The sequence below is a fragment of the Electrona antarctica genome, assembly GCF_951216825.1.
Source record: "Electrona antarctica genome assembly, chromosome: 18".
Classification (NCBI taxonomy): Eukaryota; Metazoa; Chordata; class Actinopteri; order Myctophiformes; family Myctophidae; genus Electrona; species Electrona antarctica.
This window is the reverse complement of record NC_136799.1, coordinates 33,788,576-33,813,619: the sequence shown is the minus strand read 5'-3', so window position 1 is coordinate 33,813,619 and position 25,044 is coordinate 33,788,576. Positions and strand designations below refer to the sequence as shown.

General features: G+C 44.3%; 1 protein-coding gene across 2 annotated transcripts in view; it reads right to left on the bottom strand.

The window, feature by feature from the left end:
• Positions 1–1,352: 1,352 nt before the first annotated feature.
• Positions 1,353–25,044, bottom strand: part of LOC306942186 (latent-transforming growth factor beta-binding protein 2-like) — a 126,932-nt gene continuing 103,240 nt past the window's right edge. For both annotated transcript variants that reach the window (XM_079527945.1, XM_079527946.1), the window contains 12 exons: positions 24,616–24,738; positions 23,559–23,687; positions 15,639–15,764; positions 13,053–13,187; positions 10,748–10,954; positions 9,423–9,509; positions 8,348–8,476; positions 7,136–7,276; positions 6,760–6,933; positions 6,231–6,521; positions 5,985–6,134; positions 1,353–4,427 (listed from right to left, as the gene is read on the bottom strand). In XM_079527945.1, the coding sequence (XP_079384071.1) occupies positions 4,246–4,427; positions 5,985–6,134; positions 6,231–6,521; positions 6,760–6,933; positions 7,136–7,276; positions 8,348–8,476; positions 9,423–9,509; positions 10,748–10,954; positions 13,053–13,187; positions 15,639–15,764; positions 23,559–23,687; positions 24,616–24,738 (1,874 nt within the window). In that variant the 3' untranslated portion in view covers positions 1,353–4,245. The remainder of the gene's footprint in view (positions 4,428–5,984; positions 6,135–6,230; positions 6,522–6,759; positions 6,934–7,135; positions 7,277–8,347; positions 8,477–9,422; positions 9,510–10,747; positions 10,955–13,052; positions 13,188–15,638; positions 15,765–23,558; positions 23,688–24,615; positions 24,739–25,044) is intronic.

The window sequence follows — 25,044 nt, the reverse complement described above, 5'->3', positions numbered from 1 at the left end:
GTAAGTTAAAAGTGCAACTCTAAAAAGTCCAGCCTGTGGTGGTATAGCTGCCAGAGCCGTCCTTGGCCTAAAATCATATAGGTTACTTGTGTAATGGTATCTACAAGACACAAGCCCCCTTACATTGCAGCTTAACGCATATTATTAGCACATAATAACCATGAGGCATGAACATGATACAGAGGACCAGGGTGACAGATGACGTACAGTCCTCAATGTGCTCCTCTACTGTGTAGGTCCCAGCTTAGCCCGTCTCCGGACCCCCCGGGTTGAGCTCCTTTGGACCCCTACGACGTAACAAAATGTCAGAAACTTTAACGTAGGGTTCCGAAAGGAGCTAGTCCCAGCTCAAACATTGACATATAAATACCCGATGCTAACTGTCAACATTAATGCACGTTATACTCCTGGGCGTGTACAACCTAAAACATGCCATGTCGTGCCTACAATCCCGACCCCGCCTGTCATATTCCAACACCTTTTCAAAAACAAAGTAGCTATCCAAGAAGCTTAAGGCAATATTCTAACCTGGCTGGCATCTACTCACATATACTTCTCGACCAAAGCTGGCGTCACAACCAGTGGAGTGCACACATAATAGTAGGCTTTTAGTTCAAAGTCTACACATCAAATCGCGCAATTGGATTAGAGAGATCAGTAATATTATTCCAAACAAAATAGAGGCAGTAATCTTGGAAGAAGCAAACCAGACCATTTGGATCGACAGGAAATGACACACGGGTGAAACGCAACGCAGTGCTTTCTGGGACGTGTATTCTTTTGCATTATTCATGACATCCGGGACGTTCCTCTTCTTCTTCTTAATTTCCGGCAAGATGTACACTGTCAATTGTAATGCTGCCTCCCACAGGTGAGAGTATAACTCTTTTTTTTTTGGTGCCCAAGACGTCATATGACCCAGACCCAGCGGCCTGAGTTGGCCCGCCCCAAATCCTTCCCTCAAGAGCTTATCAAGGACAAGGTCTCCGCCACTTATATCGTCTATCTTCAGGAATCTACTGGCTGCATCCAATATCATCAACATTGATGATTCGTTGTGACTTCCCATTTCCCCTTCATAGGGACGTTCCTCAATTTCCCAGTTTGAACCATAGAGTATATATATAAGGTTTGAACGCCTACCCACATCTGACCGTATAATTCTATTAAGCCACGAGATGGCGCTATATCTCAATAAATATGAGCCCTGTGTGTTATGATTATTTTTTGTTCTTTTCTGGGTTAATTATAAACGTTGTGTCTTCTCCATAGGCAACATAGAAATATGAAATATGTATCTGTCAATTAAAACAAAATCTGACACAAAGTAGGACAAATGTATGATATTTTTACATTTTATTTTTTATGACTGGTCATGATTACAGTCAAGAGGTAAACAAAATGAATGAGCATATTTTCATTGACCACAGCAATTCAATACAACATTTGTCTCAAATTATTTGCTGTTTACGGAAGTTTAAATAACTAAAATCATTGTGTTTCCGAGTTAGTTTGACATTGACGTAAGACTGGTTTGTGGGGTGATGAATGGAACAGCACAGCAAGTACAGTGAACACACATTGGAAACATCTGTACAACTGAATGCTTATACTGTTTGAATGCAGGCAGAGCCGAGGGCAACAGTCACTAAAAAACCCATCCTCTAAAATGATAGTGTGAGTTCTGTCTGGTCAGATCTCTCAAGAGAAGTCCAGTCCATTAGATTAAGGCCACTGCTCCATCTTAATACCTGAATGTGGAGGACCATATGCAATTCAAAAATGTATACTGAATGCATATATGACTGTGTTACATTCATAGAGGGAAAAAAAAGAAAACCTTGGAGAGATTTGAAAGGAACAAATGGTTAATTTCACAACGCGCAACCTAATATTTAGGTTACATAGTTGTTAAGGCAGAGAAGGTGGATGCTTGCATTTTAAAAAAGCTTGTTGTCTTTGCGTTGAACTTCACGGACAAAATTGGCATCACAGACAGGCTGTGATCTGAAAAGTGCTGCCACTTCCTAAAAAAATTATATTTCATTGTCTGCTCCACAGGGCAGGATACACACACTTCCTCTGGTACAGTGTCAGCCACTTTGCTCATACATTAAAAAAAAAGATATGTTTCAAAACATTTTTTTACAGAAATATATAAATCTACATACCTATAATGGCAGATTTTTTTTTTCTTCTTACATTTTCATTTCTTTCTTTTTTTGGTCAAACAAAATATTGGTTGCACTATATGCATTAGTAGAATATGTAACAAAAAATAATACATAGTACTAGATCTGTACAAAATATCCAAAATGTCTCCAACAAAGCATTTGTGTGTGTCCATGCCTCCTTATACTCTGTCACATGACACTGTCGGGTGGTGAAAATAGGCAATCTACAAGCTCTTAACGGGTCACATTGCTACGCATTATGGGCTTGTAGACTGGCAATCTTCAGCATTGACAGTGTCATATGATGGAGTATAATAAATCAGGCCCCAGAGACACACACATGGGAATAGTCTGACATGGGAATTGGGATGGAAACATCTTCACCTTTGTGACACTGTAATACACAGACGCTGGTTTCTAATTAAAGCAGGGACATAGTGGCGGTTAAAATGAGCCAAACCCAGTTTACACCCACCTTCTTTGAACTTGTATAAATCTGTCAAAATAAAACAGAGGGTAGTGCAGAATAAACCATCCCCCTTAGAATAAACCATAAGCCATCTTAAACAGGGTCTTCTTGAGAAAATAATAGAAAATGATTACTGTTCTGAATATATGATTGTTTTTTTTTTCCAAAAAGTTTGCTGCTTTATTCATTTATCACCAACTATTTTTAGCATCAAACATATCTGCAGTAGCTGGGGTCAAAATGTAGGAAGGCTGGCTAAAAGAGCCTTTACAAAATATTACATAGATCATCATATACATCTACAGCCTTTCTTTGTCCATATACAATACACTAACAGGGTAATGCCAGTCATGTGACAGATTGGTCGTGCTGTATTCTCCGTTCTTGGTCCAGAGATTCACTTTAAGCGTAATTTTATAGTCCATAGTATGACTGTATCGCTTGCTCATAGAAAGAAACTATCTTCAAGGTAAAGGAAGGAACTATTTTCTGTTCCCTGGCGGAGGGAGATTTGCTTTTACAGCTAAGCTAAACTTCACCCCACAAGTGGGTCGAGATCTCTTAGGGGTTAACTGTCTTGCTCAGGTACACAGGAGTCAAACCGGCTACTTTCCAATTTGGAAAGATCAGCTATGGCCGCCCTTCAAGCCAAATTTAGCTTGAAGATCAGTTCTTGAGAGCATGAGACACCATCCTGCGATGGACTATACATTAAGCTTTAGAGGCTTATACAAATTATAGAGGAATAGAATGGCAGGGGAACAATATTATTCCAGAAAAAGGTCTCTTGGTGATTACAGAGGCGATTCTGATGTTTGTCAAATATATGGTCCATGTAGTCCGAGGTCAAATGTCAAATGTCAAATACAATGACTGAATGTTACTAATGTGTTAAGTGTTTGACAGTGATTCCCACCATAACAAAATATATCACAAAATGTTCATTTCTTAGTGTTTTGTGAGATTATGGTGGCTGTACGCTTATGGAATGGCAAAGGTCAATTGGTTTGACAAAAAAACAAGACGAATCAAGTACGCCCTCTGAAATAGTTTGCTTAGTTACTTTGCAGAGGCCTGTCATGTAAATGAAATAAATAATACAACAAATAAGAAGTGACAGAGACAAAAATGTGGAAAATATATCTGCATATTAAATTGCCCGGGGTTACTGAATAAAAACAATCAGTCCACAAAAATCCCTTTAAGGCAAATGCAAATCTGGAGAAATGCTAAATCCCATGTAATACATTCACTGCACAGTTCCTGGTCCTCTTGTGTGTGAACGAAAGAACAGAATGAATGAACTTGTGCCGTATGCATGCTGTGTATGCAATTGTGTGTGTGTGTGTGTGTGTGTGTGTGTGTGTGTGTGTGTGTGTGTGTGTGTGTGTGTGTGTGTGTGTGTGTGTGTGTGTGTTAATGTATTAGTATGTGCTGTGTGTGTTTTGTGCCAAGTAGGAAACGAGTTTGGACGTTTCAGCGTTTCAGTTGGAGGTTTAGTGCCAGGCCCTACGGAGGAGGGCGAAGGGTAAGAATGGGAGGGGGAGTCACTGGGGTGTTGTTATGGGAGAAGGAGAGGCCAGCGCTCAAACAGTCACTGTCTCAGTTCTCCTTCTCCTTGGGTCTAAACGCCGGGGCTGGGAGGGCTGGGATGCATTCGTGTGGCATAGCGGAGGCCACAAAGCCGGGCAAACAGGTGCACTTGTACGAGCCCTCCGTGTTGGTACACGTCCCGTTCTGACACAAGGCCACCTTGTCGCTGATGTCCTCACATTCGTTGATGTCTGCAGGAGAAAGGAGACGCGCAGCGTTAGTCGGCTCAGGGAGTGATTTCACAGCAGCGACAGCTGTTCTCGCCACATGTGCAAACCACTGAGTTGCATTATGGGTTAGGCGGTGGTGTGACAGGAGGACGCTGAAGGAGATTCATATCTCTGAAATCACTTAAGCCGTTCTCCTTCTGCAATCTATCCCAATTCTCCTTGCCTCGTTCACTTAGGATTTCTCTTTGAGATTAAATTCCATTTCATGTCTGTCTGTCTGTCTGTCTGTCTGTCTGTCTGTCTGTCTGTCTGTCTGTCTGTCTGTCTCTCTTCCATTGTTGCTATCACTGTCCTTGCGTATGTTACAGAATATTGTATGTGAAAAAAGGCATCTTGCAAAATGCATATTTATAAACATTTAATCAAGCATGCCGTCATGTTGCGTGTCAGTTTGATAGGTACTGAACACAATCCCCTGGCCGAACCGAACACTAAACCAATGTTATTGCTTGAATTAAGGATGCACTGTATACACTTTCCAGTTGGCCTTCAAGTGTTTTTTCTTTCAGCAAGGGAGGTCTGACTGTCATTTCATTGCAGTCAAAGTCCGTCAAATGTCTCCCCCCTGTTCATTACGTGTTCTTTCGGGGAAACGCTAAGGGGTGGTATAAAATGAATGCATGGCACGGGACACACACCTCCCTCAAGCGAGTCTGGAGAATTTACTCCAATTGCTCACGCTGTGCGTTGATTGTCTGCCTTGGAGTGGACAGGCCTGCACGCGGACAGATTCCTGCTTCATACTGTAATCTTAACTCTTCGTTATGATGGCCAAAATGGTCTTACTGCCAACAAAACAGAGCAATCTTAAAATATGTACTGTAATATCCCATGCTGTACATGGTGTGGCTGTCTGGCTGTCTATGGAGGTTCAGACTGAAGCGACAGTTGTGTCTGAGGAGAATAGTTGCTATGATAATTGTCCTGTAAAGCATTGGTTCCCAAACGTTTTCAGCGGAGACACAAAATATAAATTTGGTGTCTCCCCAGGACCCAAACTTATGTAGATATGTAAATGTGATATATTTGTAGACATTTGAAAATATTTTTATATAATAATGCATTGCATTAAGTAAGTAAGTAAATGCAACAACAAAAAATAAATATTTACTTTGACCCATAAAAATGGGTCCGTGGCCCACAAATTGGTCCGGAGTCCCAACCCATTGTTTGTGAAACACTGCTGAAAAGTGAGGCTATAAAATTCTCTGATATATACTGTATACGGCATGATCAGTTGCCTCACTGAAATGAACTCAAGACCTGGCTCCAAAATACATAAACCTGGAGGGAGGTTTCTCCTTGGTTCTCCTAATTCCAAGAGCCAACACTGTCTTTTGTGATGACATTAAATTCATTCATTTATTCCCTGTTGATTCCAGAAACCCCATTAGTCTTGCTATCTATACTTGGAACACTCAACAGACGAGAGATTAACTGAGGGTGGTCTGTTTTTGTAAGAGAGATCCTTTGGAGATGCTTGAGTCGGGTGGGGGTGGGGGGGGGGGGGGTGCCTACCTATACAGGCCATCTTGGCGAGGTCAAGTTCATAGCCGTCAAAGCAGTCACAGGTATAGCCTTCCCTCACGCGCACACAGCGGCCGTTCTCACAGCCATTCAGGACGCCACATTCCTCCGCTCTGAGGCCCTCGAAGCCGTCATAGCGATCTGATAAAAAAAACAATCCAAATAAGAAGAATGTGTTGTCAATCAAGTTCTCATTATTAGGCACAAACATCTGTGTTCCTTTGACAGTGCACCCACCGGGGAAAGGCTCCAATGGACGGGGCTCGAACTCCCGTGGTCTAAGTACAGGGACACGGGCTGGCGGCTCTTGTTGGCTGTAAGTGTTTTCGTTGAACAGTGGAACACTGTGTGCGGGGTCAGGGTTGTAGTAGGTTCCTCCTGGCAGGGGAGCACCGTAGTTGTCCCAGTACGGGGGACCAAACGACTCCCCAGTTTCGTCCGTGCCCTCAGGACTGTACTCGAAGCCTGGCCGTTCTCGTAAACTGTCCGAGCTTCTCCTCGGCAAGTTGCACATCACCGCATAGTCCTCTGAAGACATCAGCACATACAGAGTTGTAGTTGTTGAGTGGTGGTTGCCGTTGTTCTTATACATAATTAAGTCATAAACACCACCACCAAAAGGCAGTCATAAACATCACTATAATAGCTACTATGCAAATCCTCAAAGTATGAAACCATAAACGTGAAAGAAATAAAGGGACACATCAAATCAAAACCAGCCTGTCAGAATCCAGCATGCAGCCTCGTGTTCATGTGTCTTTCTCACCAGTGTCTCTCCTGGGACAGAAAGCACATTGTTCACTCCAGGCCACGCCGTACAAGCAGCAGCACTCTGTGTAGGTGGTCCTGCGCCCTGGGAGGGGATCAGCACACATGTTGTCCTCCACCAGGCCCTGCCAGCAGATCTCCATGTGGATGTCGTGATCAGGCCCTAACGTCTCTGTGAGACGTGAGGGAGGGAGGGAGGGAGGATGAATGGATGGAGGGATGGATGGATGAATGGATGGAGGGAGAGATGAATGGATGGATGGATGGATGCATCAAATATTGAATAAAGGACGTTTTAGTCAGAATACTTGTACGTTGTGGTGTTGCGGAGTACCTCGTCCACCACTGCGTGTGAGTCATGTCATAAAACATACCTTCTGTGGTGTTGAAGCTGATGCAGCGTTGCCGGGTGTGGTCCAGGACCAGCGGAGGGCTGCAGAAACAGTTGAAGGACCCGGCGGTGTTCACGCACGCTCCGTCCACGCAGGCGTTCTCTGTCGCACACTCGTCATAATCTACACACACACACACACGCACACGCACGCGCACACGCACACACACACACACACACACACACACACACACACACACACACACACACACACACACACACACACGTGGATGCACAATGTGCACGGGACACACAGACAACGTTAAGCACTTTAGCCCTGTATACTTGGTCTTGTGACAAATAGTGAAAATAAGGTTTCGGTCTTAGACCATCGACCGAACATTGTTAATTCTTAGATTCCCATTAAAGTATTTTTTTTTTTTTTGCATGTGAAGACAGTGTGTAGGAGTTTGTTATGTAAGCAACTGTATACGGTAATGACATGCCCCTAACTTGGAGGCCAGGGAGAAATTGTAGGGTTGTCCCGATACGATCACATGATCGGAAATCTGAGACGATCACGCCATTTTCAAATGATCGGAGCAAAAAAATGTGATCAGGACATCCCTACTAGTATCAATATTATATCCATATCATGATATTAGACTGGATATCGTCTGTGTCTATAAAAGCTATAAAAATATAAATATCGGGAAAAATCGGTATCGGCAGAAACTCAAAATCAAATGATCAGAATCGGATCGGACTACTTTTATTTCTATATTAAAGGATGGTTGCATTAACAATTTGTATTTGTAATACATTACAGATGATATAATCACTATTGTCAACAACAGAATGTGGAGGGGTGTTGTCCATTTGGGGTAGTTTTTGACTGCTAGTTGTGTTTTTGTTTTTTGTTTGTTTTTTCTTGTCTTTTTCTTTTGTGTAAGTCATGTGTATTTTGTATGCTTAATTGATGCCTGAAGAAGGTCTTTGACCGAAACGTTGCCAATACAGTTCGCATTGCAAGTGCAGACGGTGTGCGGGTCTTTGTGCATTTTATGTGCATTTTTCTGAATACATTTAGCCCTGCCTACGCACCCGCCTCAGACCATACAGGTGTACATACGACTTTGTTGCCTAGTATGCTTAATTGAAAAATCATTAAAAAACTTGATCGAGATATCCCTAAGAAATGTATTAATGATATGATATGTTACTGTAAGTAGCAGAGGTTAGACATGGTTCTTACCCACGCACTCCAGGCGGGTGTTGTCGTAGTAGAAGCCTGATCGACAGTAGCAGGTGTAGGTGGAGAAGAGGTTGGAACACTGTCCGTTTTTACAAATGTCCGAGCCAAACATCTCACACTCATCTACATCTGACGGTAAACAGAGACCAAGAAGGGTGTTACACAGAGGAATATTACCACCACTAGGGTTCGATTTGTAAAACAAATGTTCTTACCCACTTAACTTAGCCATAGATTTACTAGTGAAAATAGACGTTCTACAAGCTCCTCTTCTAGTCTATTAGCCCACATTGAGGTTAGACAACATACTCCATTTCAGTCAGGACAACTCATGAATGGATGGAATATATATTTATTGAATATAAGAGCAATACATTTATTATGGTTTGGCGATTAATTGGATCTGCTTTTCAGGTACTCTGATCAAGCGCATCAGTCCCAAACACAAGGACTCCGAAACCCCCGTACCTAAACAGCAGATCCAAAACGACAGGTGGTATAGCTGGGGTGGAGGAGGCTGAGCAGGTTTAAGCAGACAGCAGCGCAGCATTATCAGTGTGCAGCAGCAAGCAAGCAGGATGAGCAGTGCAAACTTCCAGTTTAAATAGCCGGTATGAAGATGGAATGAATGTGTGATTGGATGAGTGAATCATGTGAATGAGAACATGATGCTGGCCCAATGAACGGCCACTGGCAACTGCACTGAGTTTCCTGACTGAACTTGCTCTGGGCATGTCTGTGACTATGACAGGCGCGATGCTCTTCTTTTTTTATTATTATTATTTATTTTACAAATTCGGCTAAAATAGAATATCAACTCCAAAACAGCTTTCTTGTGCTACGTAGGTGTGCTACGTAGGTGTGCTACGTAGGTGTGCTACGTAGGTGCGCACGTAGGTGCGCAGCGCAGTGGCCCAACCTCTAAATGTGAGGATTATCTTTTATAATTGATTAAATCTATTGGTCTGATTAACTGTATATGTCCTTAGCTGACACAGGGACAAATAGAGAGAATGAAGGGACAGAGAGAGAGGAGAGAGTGTGGTGACGAGAGAGAGCTGCTGAGATGCCATACCTCTGTAACGTTCACGTTCTCCGTTTTGTGGAGAGGACACCACAGGTAGAAGTCCACTACCATGCGGGCACAACTGGTTATAATCCGCTGTAAGAACATACAAATGGTTTTGTTGGTGAAATGATCTACAGATCATCTGTGAAGCCACACAGTAGCATACTTGCGATGATGTGCTACCTAATGTGTATAGTTGTGCACAATGTGCAGTATTTCTCACCCTTTTTAAATTTAAAGACCCCCAGTTTGATAAAATGTTCGTCTCTGGAACTGCAATCTATACTGTAAAACCCTCACATATTTAATTTAACTCTGCGAGTGTACACATTTGTTTGGTTCTATTTGTACATCCATTTGTACATCATCCAAGCTATACAAACAATGTGTGTGTCTAACATACAAATCAGCTTCATATCCACTTCAGATATTCTGTGCATACAGTATCAATTCATAACAGATTGATATGAATCTTCTTCTTTTCCTTTCGGCTTTTCCCTTCAGGGGTCGCCACAGCGAATCATCTGCCTCCACCTCACCCTGTCCTCTGCCTACCAACTAACTTCATGTCCTCTTTCACTACATCCATGCATCTTCTCTTTGGTCTTCCTCTAAGCCTCCTGCCTGGCAGTTCCAACCTCAACATCATTCTACCAATATACTCACTATCCCTCCTCTGTACGTGTCCAAACCATCTGAGTCTGGCCTCTCTGGCTTTTTCTCCAAAACATCTGATATGTGCTGTCCCTCTGATGTACTCGTTCCTGATCCTAAAGAGAACCTCAACATTTTAGTCTCTGCTACCTCCAGCTCTGCTTCCTGTCTTTTCCTCAGTGCGACTGTCTCTAAACCATACAACATATCTGGTCTCACCACCGTCATGTACACCTTCCCTTTCATTCTTGCTGATACTTTCCTATCACACATCACACCTGACACTTTTCTCCACCCGTTCCAACCAGCCTGCACTCGTTTCTTCACCTCTTTTCCACACTATAGATATCTTACAATATTGGTTCTCTTTCAAATATGCATGCCAAAGTCTATCTATCTGTATGCTGTAGGCATCAATGCCCTCCCTTGATGACGCATCCGTTAATAGTTCCTGTAAAAGCTGGTTCTGGTTAAAACTTGTGAACGGAGCCAGTGCTAGAACCACAGTCATTTTGGTGGAATCATTTAACTGGGGAACCTTCTCACGGACGTCCCTTGGCCCCACGTTGAGAACCTGTGACATAGTGTATCGTTGCAACAAGCCATCATTGACCATAATTACATGGCGGCCATTTTGCTCCCGCTGTGTGACAATGTGGTCCGTCGTTGCACTGTACCTCTTCCTGGGACGGGGCAGGGGTGGATCTCACAGTTGTCGCCCCAGCCGGATCCCACTGTGCAGCAACACTCCTGTTTGGTGACGTTACGTGACAGGACGTTGTCACAGAAGTTGGCGTCGTTCAGGTTGTAGTAGCACTCCTTCCTCTCCTCGTCGGAGGAGGGAGGGGACGGAGGCACATCGGTGTCAGGCTTAAAGCCTTCGCCTGTAAATCAACAAACAAACAGGTGCATTCAAGACAAACAGCAGTAGAGGTAAAAAGCTAAATAATTCAGTAATAGGTTATTATGCTGGCATATGATCCCCTGGCACCGATAATGTTCGCAAATATTTCAAGGACCACCCCAGTAAACTATGCATTAGGCCACGGATGATATTTGGTTATATCTGATATGTGTTTAGCAAACATTTTGTTAAATCTGCAGCGGTACATGAAAGTAGTGTTGAAAATTACATTAGAAAAAACTGAGTATGTGTAAAATGGAGATGTAGTCATTTCTAAGCCAGAAAAGTAGTCAATTTCTATGCAGCCCTTTATTTTCTTATTCTTTGGATAAATTATTACTTTTTCTATGATGCTTCCTAACCATTAAAGTAAAATTGCTGGACTAATTTCTTTACTTTATGTTACAAAAAATGATATTATAGTATTTTGAATCTGAAAAACATTTGTGTGATGTCAGGATCAAAATTGTAAAAAGAAAAAGAAAAAAGGGAAAAAAAGCTCACGTTGTGAAAACATTACAATTTTTAACATTATTTATTTTACATTTTCGTCTATAATGACATGCCTCAAGGCAGGTTAAAAGTGGTTAAACCACCACGCCGGCGGCCCAGGCCTAAAATATATTTTTAGGGTATGGAATTTGCCTCTGTATTGAGAAATGAGTGCACTTAAAGTACTAATAAGGCAAAACAAAAAATCATAATTGTTTTTATAGTTAATAATAACAATGTGTGGTTGTCACAAAATCCCAAGGCACACAATGGACTTGTGCCTCAGCAGCACACACTGTAGAGTACTGTGTGCGTGTGTGTGTGTGTGTGTGTGTGTGTGTGTGTGTGTGTGTGTGTGTGTGTGTGTGTGTGTGTGTGTGTGTGTGTGTGTGTGTGTGTGTGTGTGTGTGTAATAAAGTCATCTTCTACACAGTAACGTGTCGAGTGGCTTTGGCTATTGTTCCTGGAGTGTCCACATCCCTCCTGCATACCTTCGCCTGCCTCTGCTGAGCCTGCTCATTTATCCATAGGCATGGACTCAGGCATTCACCCTTAAGCTGCTGGCTTAGCCAAATGGAAACACTGGCATGTGAGTCAACACACCAGTCACTCTCACATGATTGATTAGCACACGTCGAAAGCAAACAGCGGAATGTGGCGCAAAAGTACACAAAGGCATAGCTGTGGTTTTAGTGCCCAGGCAGAAGAAAAAACATCCCCATTGCGGGGCGCGCCGCTTAATAATGTAAATATGGCCTATTCGTGTACACATACAAACATGACGCTGGAGACGCGATGGTAAAGCCATGACTCAAAGGGCTTTTTCCTTAATTTTGGAGATCACGTTTCTTGTATCGGTAACCTGTTGACTTGAGGTCATGTTAGTGTAGGAGGGAGTAGTGTGCCCACGGTGCTACCCGCCAATAGCTTACAACAATACACCTCATCCTTGTTTGTCTTGGCAAGGAAATACGCACAGGGGAAGTGGAACAGGCCCTGAGGGGAAGTGCTTTTGAAGATGTGTCCTGATGGAGGTTTTAACCACATTAACCCTGGCCTCCCTATTTTGGGCATATCATTATAGGCAAAAGTTTTCAAAATGGTACACAATGCATTGTTAGTTTGTAGATCGGTTATTTATATCCAAAGTATAAAATAGGGCATAACCACATGAATCCTGGTGTCCCTATTCTGGGGTGAACATTTGGCACACACCATATGTACCGGCGAAGAGATTTGGTGGAGAGAGAAATACTACCGGACTTGTATAGAGCCCTGGGGGACCCTGGGGAATAAAGTATATACGGTTTAAGTGGTTCAGATAATCTTTCCAAGGGACTAGCCTAAAATGAAAATGTGGACTTGTTAGGGTATCCACAAAACTGCAATGCTCGATTGAAATGAGTGGAGAGGACTGCCGCAGGTTGACACATACTGTATGGGACATCACATGCACCCTCCTCGTTAACCCTGTTGTTTGGACAATGAGAGACGGCTCATTACAGCAGGGAAAACTCCGTCTCCCCGTGCTGTGTTGGAACGTTAAGTCCCGTAAGTCATTGTGAGTGCTGTGCCTGCCGTATTACCCATGGAGCGACACTGGCTGGTGAGGGGATCAAATTCCTCATTGTCGTTGGGGCAGATGCACAGGAAGCTACCATCGACGTTCTCACACAGGGCCTCCCCGCACAGCGCCAAGCTCATCTCACACTCGTTCACGTCTGAGACAGAGAGGAGAGGAGAGGTCAAGGACACATAAAACATACAGTAATAAGCAAAATAAAAAAGATGTCTTTATCAATATGGAATGTATGTACTATACTGTAGGTAGGCTACTGTATATCCAGTATGGGGAAAATCTTTGAGTTAATACTTCAATTATAGATGTTGTGATCGGTACAAGCGTTTTGCTAACCAACGACCACCTTTATTGGTTGTATATCTGTTTGTCGTCAACCTTTATTTTTATCCCTGCCAGGAGGTTGGAATGGCCGAAGGCAAGGGATTATGTTCGCTCTCTGTCTGTCTGTGAACAGTTAATCTCAGGCATTGAAGCGTGAAACTTTGCACGTACACTCACAGTAGGCCAAGGGAGAACCTCTGCCCCAAATCTTTCAAATTGGCCTCATGGTGGCGCTATAACAGACCAATTTACACTTTCGCCACATCCATTTCCATCTGACTCGATTCTCCGCCATTTCGCATTTTTCGCCAAACACAGCAACTCCTGTCCAATACTCACACGAGATGATACACATCACGTCACGTGATCATGATGTATCAGTCAGATTTAGCTGATTCCATTCCAGTTGGCTATGACTGCCAAAATCTTTGCGGGCTCTGGGTAGGCAACGCTGCCTGGCGAGGATCTGCACTTGAGGAGCGCACTTTTCAAGTTATCAACTGGTTTTATTTTAGTCTTCAGTTTCTCCCCAATTTAGTCTTTGCCAGTTCCACCCATGTTTGTATAGTCCTTGTCACTGCTAACCCCGCACTGTTTAGTCAGCCGCTTCTTTTCACCTGACAGTGAGGAGATACAGAGGGTGTAAACATACATGTGTACTATACAGTACACACTATCCCTCCTCAGCTGAACAGGCACCCTGACCAACCTGTAGGAGTCACTAGTGCAGTGACAGAGATAACACTCCCCTGCCAACTTCCCACCCACAAAGTAGGCTGTACTGTGTTTGTTGGAGCCAAGGTGGTAGTCGACGGTGCCAGTAGGCCAAGGAAGTAACTCCTCCAATATTCCTCACATATGTTCTATACTTATATATATATATTTTTTTACTTTAATTTTGGGCGCTCGGGTGGTGCAGGATAATATTCCTGCCCACCACAGTGGAGACTAGGGCTTTGTATGCTCTGCGGTGCTTGCAGCTTGACAGGCATCCATACGTATGGTTGTCACAATTATTACATAAACGTCTAATCACAATTATTTGAGGTAATCACAATAATCTGGTCATAAACGTCATAATCGTGTCCATGTTGAAAAATGTCAATACATAAAGAAAACAGAACTTAGCAGATCTCCAAGCTTACAACGCGTCACTTCGTGACAGCTATTTCCGCTATCTAGCAGAAACAGAATTTGAATTTCTATTCATAATGTTCCAATTTCCAATGCCACGCATGCACTACTTCGTCCTCCCAGTGAAACGCCTCACTGTCAGGTGAAAAGAAGCAGCCTTCACGTGACACGTACCAGAGGAGACACGTGGTTGGCTGTGCTCTCTCTGTGTTGTCTGTAGAGTCAGCTGTAGGAGCTAGCAGTGACAATGGACTAAGAATATATGGGGAATCAGGAAAATGTATAACAACTCAATTGGGAGGGGGAAAAAAGGAAAAAAGAAGGTCAGATTGGCCTGGAACTTGCCCAAATGGAAATGAGTACTGATGTCATAGATTGAGCATATGAAGTTTGATATCCACATGGAAGCCACGCCCTTATTAGACCCAGATCTTATTTTCGAAAGCTCTTTAAGACTCGATGTATTGTTATGGTCAAATCAAACCCCTATACTATTATGCATAGCTGTCACACTTAAGTAATGTGGACTTACCATGGTGACATACAGTATGAGGCTTGAACCCAGTGACTTAATGCCACTGATCCAAGACAATCACACTGGTGTGGATGTCATAAAGTGACTGAATGAGGAAAGGACAGTCACGCAAGAAGCATGGAGAGAGACGTGACTGCTAAAGTTGTGTGTGTCACAGAGTGGAGTGATACAGAAAGAACTGAACTAGTTTAGCGTGACACCACAATGAATGGACTTTTTGTTTTTTTGTCTGTGTCTTCAATGTGATGAGACAACGATGCTGTAGTGTCGAACCAAGGAGATTGCCCTGGCAAATGGACATAACCACACATGTTTCCTGACAGCTAAATGACTCTTAAACGATTGGTCAGTCAAATGGCCTGGAAGCCGTCTAGGCTTCCATCAGCACTTGTGTCTAACAAGTGCTGATACCAGATATCAACATAAAATTGCCGGAGTTGGTTTGTGCCGTGACAGTATGAAAACACTTAATGATGTTGATGTGAAAATAAACAAAATCTGTTGATACATTAGCCACATGAACAAGACAGCAACACACAGAAAACTATTACACAGAAAGCCTGGATATCATGAGCTTTGTCAGCGAGCAAGTATACATACCAACACATCTGCCCATATCATCTGGTGGGTTGGTGTAACCTTGATGACATTGGCATCGATATGAGCCGTCTGTGTTCTCGCAAAAGCCATTTCCACAGATGGTGTCGTTGAGGCACTCGTCAATATCTGTAAGGCCAGAGAATACAGAGGCAACATAGCATCTTAATCCATTGAGACCTGGAACGCATCCATGTCACGTTAGCGTTTAACCACATTAACCATTAACCCATTTTGGGGCGGGAACCCCTTTTGGTGTTTTAAACATTGTTATAATTTAGCTATTGAAAAATAGCAGATCTACAAGCTCATAGCGCGCCACCGAGTGGCGCGCTATGAACTTGTAGGTCTGCTATTTTTGAAAAATCGTTAAAATGTGCCTCAAATCTTTCCGAAAATTGTCATGATTTAGAAAACTTTTCTTTTTTAATTTCGACGTCAGGCCTGAATGGGTTAATATTACAGCACTGGAGGCTACAACTGCTTTGTACTTTATGTCTGACCTGCCAACAACTCTACTGCTACATTACTAAAATAAACATTACTACTGCGACAAACTTCTTGCAGTGTAACAGCATTACGGCATTAACCACCATCATAACATAACAGAATCAACATCGCATGGAGCGGGGGAATCACTTGGAATGTTTTCAGCTTTGCGGGGACCCAGATAATTTAATTGAGTCCATTGCTACACTGGCTCCGATGGTAATCAGTCAACTCGACGAGTCTACAGGAGATGTCAGCCTCGATGCGTGAACACTGCGTTTGGAGTACAGCGCATGTCTGGAAAGCTTCATATTGGGTGCCCCTTCAGTGGGTTCTGTGGAGTGAGAAGTGACTCGCACTCGCGGCACAGTTGGTAAGATTATGTAAGGGAAAGGTTTGCAGCCTTGGTGGGGCCTCGTCATTCACACAAACCACTTCACAGGCATCCGAAGATAGATGGTTCAGTGTAAATAACGTTTTGATTTGGCTCTACAGAAATGTGAGAGAACAGCCCTTGGCTGGAATAACTTTCCATGCTAATCGATGAATCAGTGCAAATGTATTTTGATGTGTTTCGACATCCCATGGAGTCCCTCCTAGTTAAAACCAACATGGAAAGGTTTCCGAGCAGGGGAGCTGATCTTTGACACAAAAGGGTGGTTAAGAGCAAGACCTGGCAACCCACAGCAGCTCCTTGCATGCATGAAAACAGATCATAAAAACATGTAATAAAATCATAAAAGCAGGGGAAAGACCTTTTTTTTTCTCTTTTTTTTTTACATATTATGTCAAATGTGTGCAGAGAGAGGAAGAGAGGCATGGAAGTCGAAGCTGTTAACACCGGGCCATATAACACAGGCATTGATTCCCCACCACTCGCTGTTTAAAGAGAACATTTGTTAGCAATTTCTTACATACATAATGTAGTATTTCTTGGCGTGTTGTGCACAGGCACCAAAGACAGATAGGCCTACCATTCGAGAGGGAAGGCTGATTATAATTGTTTAAAAAACAAACAGAGAGTTTGACAATGCTTCAGTCATCTGTGCCCGTTCTCTGGTCAATGTTATCAACCAGTGGTCAGTGTTAGCCTGCACTTGTAGATCTGCTAATTCAGCACGCAACATTGACTGCAGCTGTTGGCACAAACTTAAATTGTTTGGCTCAAGATTTCACTTCAGGTTATTATCGAGTGTTATGAAAGTGTAGAAATGGACCATGATGGGTCAAATTAAAAGTTAAATTAACAGATTTGACTGAAATGTATTTCCAAAAAAATCTTGTATTGAAATATTAGCCTAACCCATTTTGGGCGGGAACCTTTAGGTGTTAGCATTATGTTATGCTTTAGCTATTGAAAAATAGCAGATCTACAAGCTCATAGCGCGCGCTAAGAGCTTGTATGCTATTTTTGAAAAATCGAAGAATGACTGACATAGAAACATAGCTTTTTCAGAAAACTGTCAGGATGTAGAAGACACTTTTAGAATCTGATCTCAGGTCAAAATGGCTTAAGATGCTTCATGCAACCAGCCACTCTACTGTAGCTATTGAGGTACCTTTACAGTGGAATGCTCCTATAAGTGGCATGTTCAGCAGTTTCTCTCGTTTTTAATCTTGGGACCTTTGAAGGTAAATTATGGGGAATTTTATCAACTATGGTAGCAACCACATGTGGTGTGTTCTCTTTTCAACTTAGACATAAAACGCTTGAATCAGCAAAAGCTAATCAGCCAGGCATGTAGTTAGGAATCGGCTTCTGTACTTTCTGCAAGTCGTCAACACAGTGACAGTATATGACTATCATTTAAGACAGTATCGACGTAACTTTGAAAATCAACAAATGAATGTTGATTTTCAAATAACACAAAAGAAAATTATGTGTTGCCATAATGGCAGAATGGAATAATGAAACTCACAAATATATGGAGTCAAAGAGATGTTTGAATTGACATTATATTTTGAGCACTGTAAAAAATAAACAAGCAACACATTACTTGCCCAACTCTCTCAGCATTGGTTGGTTGCAGAATAGATAAAGTATGTACGTTCAGTGGCGCCACAGACATTTTACAAGTAATTGGTTCATTGACAGCAAAACAGGAACAACATTATTGCATATTGTCTAGATGCATTTTATTTAGCCTCTGGGCTCTCATAAATGCTGTGTCATTTGGAAAACAGTAGCAAAACGAGCCAAATAAACCTCAACCCATTCAGTTGGAACAGAGCTGACTTGGCTGCATCCTTGTCCTCCATTCCAGCCCAGATGAGTTGCATTCTGACGCTTGGTAGCGGATTGGTTCGCTGTCAGTGCTCTTGTCCTGACTTGGCCACTTGTCCAACATGCCGCAGGGGTCAGAGAACAGGAGCTCCCACAGGCTAATAAAACTGTCTGGGACAGAATTGCTGTTGTCGTTTCTACAGTAGGACCTACTTAGAAAATGCACGAGAGGACCCACATTGCTAGAATAGACACGTGGGTTCAAATGGCTGCGAAATGAAAAGAGAATGAATGGCCCCGGAGCTCATACTGAAACCCACCAATCCACAAGCTCAAAATGTTTGGCCTCGTTAGCAGCGAGATTCTGAGGATCACAATGTCAGTTCTTCTGTCCGTCCGTCCACCACTTTGGTCCGAAGCAACATATCTCAAATACCTATGACTGGATTGCCAAGGCATTTGTGGTGCGCTTTCATTCTGACGGGAGGTTGATCCCTAGTTATTTCCATGACACCTCTAGCACCACCCTACCCTTAAGTGACATTTTCCACTTGCACACAACATACCTCTGAATGTGCTGACTGCATTCATGCTCCTTGCAGGATGAACCCTGCTAATTTTGGTGACCCTGTGACTTTTCCTCCACTAAGGATGAAAATTATAAAAAGGCTGTAGTCATGAATATTGTGTCTTTGGAAACGGTGACTAAAGACATTGCAATCCACACAGCATCTACAGCGGAAAAATATTCCCATAGCTCAATAAGGGGAATGTGCCGAAGGCTTTTGGTGAGGTGAAATGTATTGTATAACAGTGCACAAGGAACATGTACGTGTGTGTGAAGAACTTAAGAGGCCGCCAGCCGGGAGGTCTCTCAGGAAGGTAATGGAAGCTCTGATCCGCTACATGAAATAATCACTGTCTGTGGTGCAGCTTTTCATCCGTGTAAAACAGCAAACAGTACCATGTTGTAGCATAGAGCATCATATGTAATGTCTTCAAACCATCGCCTCTGAGTAATTAGAATACCCAGGCAAAGAGAAACGCTCTATAATGGCCTTTCTTTTCCCCCATGCATCTGGCTCTGATAGCGCTGGAGTGACAGCGTTACTAAGAGGGGCAATTACCACCGCCTGTATCCAGCCAATTACCACCGCCTGTATCCAGCCAGAAAGTTACAATGCTAATCACAGCATTAATGGCTCGTGGGAAACGATGAATAATGCATGATGGGATACCTCTAGCAAGAGCGTGACTCGTTCGACAAAAGCAGGAAGTGCTGTTTTCCTTTCCACCTCTTTCCATGTCATAATTGCGATTACGTCACAACGCACCGAGGGCTGAAAATTGCCCGAAGGGAGGAACTGAGGTGCGCGAGAGGGTGAGGGGTTCAGTTTGGATGGGAGGTGTTGAGCTGACGGGATGACCTGAGCCATTATAGGCAGCCCTCCTAATGGTCTGACCTGGGAGGACCTCCTTCCTGGATCCGGTGAGGCGGGGGGGGAGGGGGGGTTCAGGTGGGTTAAGTGGGGGTCTCCGTGCCATGTGCTAATATGGAGCACATGCTGGGTGATCCAGAAGCCCATAGGAATCACTGACTGCTGGCTCACCCTGCAACGGCCCACACTCCTCTCCAATTCCCTGGGCAACCTCTGGTCTGATTGGACCCATATGCACAGGGTTACTTAACACGTCCAATTGGAACGGGATGCGGTGAAGGTATTTCATTACGGGGAGGTATGTTTGTGTGTTTCACGTGTCATGTCATCTATGGCCTGTCTTGACCCCATGCACTAAGGAGGTCAAGCTGTCTTATGGCGTGTTTACACCCAAAGCCGGAACGTCTCTCTACATCTGGACCACAGCATGAGTAATGACACATGGTAAAGCCTTCACGTTTCTATATGTTTGTCAGGGAGCGAGCTTGGCAAGAGTGAAACCACAGACAATTTCCGTCCTCTGGGCAAGCCTCATTAAATACACGTCAGAGCTGCGTACAATTTATGGACTTGATGGCGAATTGAGGCCTAAAACAAAGACCGGATCTAATGGATACGTACCATACCGTAACACGCACAGGTGTGCACGTGTTCACACATGCACGTTCATGTGTATACACAAACACACACACTTGTGCCCACAGGGGCCCTCCACATGGAATCATTGCAAGGCTGAGGAACAGTGGCTCACACTCAGGCGAGGAAAAAATAATGTTTTTCCCTTTTGTGTTATGACCGTTAAATCTAAATGGGTACAGAGAGTTGAGCCAAAGACAACCGCTGCCCCATGGAGAATGGACGGCGTGAGGGTAAAAATAAAACAACGCCCCTCACAGAAAAATGGAAATTACAGCGTCTGGCCTCTTCTTGAATATTTGATGATTTTTTACAAGCAGACAGAAATGCCTCGCAGTAATTGAGCTCCGTCCCTGGACTGTTTTATTAGGGTGACGGCAGCATCTCCCACAACTCCCCAATCACACTGAGGAACAAGAGCCTATTGTGTGTAGTGTTGGTCTTGTTGAGAGGGTAAGAGGCCTCCATTCTCAGTCCCAGGCTGAGGTAGGGGTGTGTGTGTGTGTGTGTGTGTGTGTGTGTGTGTGTGTGTGTGTGTGTGTGTGTGTGTGTGTGTGTGTGTGTGTGTGTGTGTGTGTGTGTGTGTGTGTGTGTGCACGTGTGTGCGTGCATACCGACAGTCTGGTTGTTGGAGGGTTTAGACAACTTGGGATGCCCAAAGACGAGGCAGAACGGCTGGCAAAGTATTGTGCTGTCTCTGCTGCCAGATATGCCGGAGCCGCCGTTACTTGTGCCCATGGAGTGCTGAGTGAACTGCGTGTTGTAACATGAGGACATATCCATGGGTTTGTGAATGTAACACCTAAAATATTAGTGACCCTGTATGCTTTCCCTGTGTGTGGACATAAATAAATTGTTAAACTGTGTGTGTGCATGCGTGGGTGTGTGCGTGTGTGGGTGGTGGCCGGTGGTGGCCATGACTCAACCACTGATGAGATCTGTGTTTGTTGTGGAGCCTAGGGACTGGCATGAAAACAAAGCGATTGGAGAGAGATGGTCATAGCTAGCTGTGATGAAGAAGAAGAACAAGGAGTGCTATCGTGCCCTAGTGCAGGGGTTCTCAACGTTTTTGGCCGGAGACCCCCGGAAATGCTTTGGCAATGTCTCTGGACCCCCGCCCCGCCCCCTCCCGACCCCCAATATAAATTGACTGCTACAATAACCTTAAACCATTTTGGGCGGGAACCCCTTTTGATGTTTTAAGCATTGTTATAATTTAGCTATTGAAAAATAGCAGATCTACAAGCTCATAGCGCGCCACCGAGTGGCGCGCAATGAACTTGTAGGTCTGCTATTTTTGAAAAATCGGGTTAAATAAAACATTTAAAAAAACCCTTTTTTTTTTTTTAATAATTTGGGGACCCCCTAAAATAATTTGGCGACCCCCCGAGGGGTCGCGACCCACGGGTTGAGAACCCCTGCCCTAGTGTACTGTGCGAGGTGAAGGCTGTAAAACTGCGTCCCAATCGGAATATATACCATTCCCTGGATGACCTCCAAAACAAGGGGATCTAGTCCGTTATGCAAGAACACAGCCCTCTGCCCCTTGAAGAGTGTCAATGTTGAATCCACACGCGAGTATACAAGGAGCGGGAAGAGAGAAGAGGTGAGCAGCTGGTTTCAATCTGAGCCCTATCTCACAACAGACCCCTGCACTCTTAAGCTGGTGCCAGACAGGCAGCATCATAAAGTCCACAGCGAGGAGACGGCCACACTTAGCCCGGGACGGGTGGGGGTGGGGGTGCTCTGTCATCGATCGGCCTAAGGGTTGCTTGTTGCTGTTCTCCTCCGCCCTTCTTTTTTCTTTGCAAAAGAGTCAAATTAAAACCAAAGGGTGATGAAAATAATACTATAGGCTGCATCGCTCTCAATGTGTCTCCACAGTGCAGCCGAGCGTCTCTCACACATGTAAGCAGACACATAGACAAAGAGACTCCATCTGGAGGCCAATATATCATTTTGTGACGACACTCTCAGGCCCCTTCCCCAACCTAGTCCGTCACTCTCCGGCTGCTGACTGTTTGGACGGTGTCTTGATATGAGGAAATACTTGGCCTCACGTGTCCGTCTCAGACAGGCTTCTTATAATATAGGCTTGATGTTTTATGGTCCCATAACAGACATGTAACAAAGATAAGCAATACAAAATGAAAAGTGATTCAATCTGAAGGTTGTGTAACAATGTTCATATGTCAGGGATGTACATACAAACACAGCCCCCGGCGCCCAGCCTTTCCAGTAAACACGTACAGCTCTATGAATTGTGAAGTTCATGGACGCTGTTGTTGGCCGGTTGCAGGTCCAGATGTTGGAGTACGCCTTGAAAAGCGGTCACCTCAGGTGACTGGTTTGTTTCATAGAGGGAAGAGGAGGTGAGGTACAATTCACGAGCTAGTCTGGGGCTGGATATCCTATCAGAGGACAGGCCTGCCCCACTTCCACAGAGAACAGCAGCGATCGGGTTACCTGGCAGTGCCCCTGCCAAATGCCCTCCATTAGCTGCATTGTCCGGAGGATGAGACCTACTGCTATTATCAGCTGGCCCCACACAAAGCCTCGGATGACAGTGTGCTCCTCTTTCTAAAGTGCCCCAATTTCAGGGGCCATTTCCCTTCGCCTCGAGCCCCTCCACCCCCCACGTCCTTCTGCCCAGGAAGACCAAGAGCAACTGATAGCTTTTGATTCACATGAGCCTCTTTGTCCATGCGTGCCAGAGAGATATCGCTATCTGTGTACCGAGGGAGGGCTGTGGAGAGTCTGTAGAAAGCCTGCTATTCAGACTCTTCCCTACCTTATCCTAATCCTCTGGCCCAAGGTGAAAGAGGGAACTGGGAGTTGTGCTGCCATTTCATTTAAAGCAGATTCCATAATGCGACAGAACCGGGCTCTTACATGTTAACAGAAAAGCCATGAGCAAGGGGAATTCAAAATATTTGAATGGTAAAATACTGCTTTGCGGTAGGCACACACACACACAATACTGTATATTGTCTACTGCGACAGGTCAACATGAGTTGACACTCTCCCACTTTGCGCAGTATCTTGGAGACAGCATCAGCATCTGCCTGACTTTATACGCCGCTCTTTGTGTGTGGCACGCGGTGCTTTTAAAGGCGACCCAATGTAAACACTCACCACAGTCCGCGTTCTCCTCTCCTTCGAGGCCCGGCTGGCAGCCCATGAAACAGCGGTACGATCCAATGGTGTTCTCACAGCGCCAGGTACCACACACCGAGCTCCCAAACTCCTTGCACTCATTCTGGTCTGTGGAAGGAAAGAGACAGATGTTTTAGCGTCTTACCAACATAGATGCATTCACGCAGACACTCATGCACACACACGCATGCACACGCACACGCACACGCACACACACACACACACACACACACACACACACACACACACACACACACACACACACACACACACACACACACACACACACACTTGTCCCCTCCTCCATTGCTCCTCTGCTTCAGTACAATGTCTGAGCAGCCTCAGTCGGCCAGGAGGCCCGCAGTGTTGCCGTCCTCAGCAAAGCGCAGCAGGCAGCGCGTACGGCCAAGAACAATATTATCACAGCAACTCAAGAACTTGTGAAGGAGCTAAAGGGAGACGTTCCAGAGGGAGAGACACCTCCAGCTCACAATGGGGTCATTCATGCTCCCCCTAGAGGGGGAGAGGGTGTGCTGTGCTTCAGCCACGGCGTCCAGGCGCCTCTCAGGTCCTTCTCACCGTGGAGCAAAGCCTCTAATCCACAGGCCCCAGCGCTCACTTCCAGAGGAGCGCCATCCCCACTGACGTATCTCCATACCGTACGTAATCAATCATAGCCAAACGATTCTATACTGAGCACGCTCTGATCCTAATGTAGCGTGACGATCAGGCGGCCGATGCTGACATGTTGGTTTGCTCTGTGTCAATGGAGGCGGCAGACGCCTGAGGGCAAACGGTTGGTACAATAATCACTGTTCCATATTTAACCACTGAATTCGTATGTACTTACATATAGCAAAGGAAGACTATAGCCAATTTATAAGCTCACAATGCAGTGCAATGTGACACATTGTGAGCTATTTTCACTACATTGGAAAATTACATAAACTGTCCAAAATAGGGATGCCAGGTTTACTGTGGTTAAGGACATCAGTGGCGGTGGCTCTGAGCAGAGTCTGAGCTCCCAGCCTCTTACCTTCACAGTCGGCTGTCTCTGCGTTGAACTTGAAGCCGGCCTTGCACAGGCACAGGAAAGAGCCGTCCGTGTTGAGGCACTGGCCTCGAATGCACACGTTGTCATTACTACATTCATCCACATCTAAGAAGAGGGAAGGAGAGAGAGAAACAGAGAGAGGTGGTCATTATAGAGAGAGGATATGATTTGTTACCTATTGATTATAGCTAAATATCTCCATCTATCCTCTGTCTTTGTAGAGTCCACGGGGAATATCACTCCTCATAAGTATCGCAAAAATAATGCCTGTGTAATCAAGCGCTTGTCGGCACGCAAGATGCATTGCCCATTTATAGTACTCAACAGTGTAGTGGCAAACAGAAAACAGGGGAAAAACGCAGCTTTTCAGGCTGAGAGCATTCCCTCAGACTAGCAGAAATTAAAAATGAA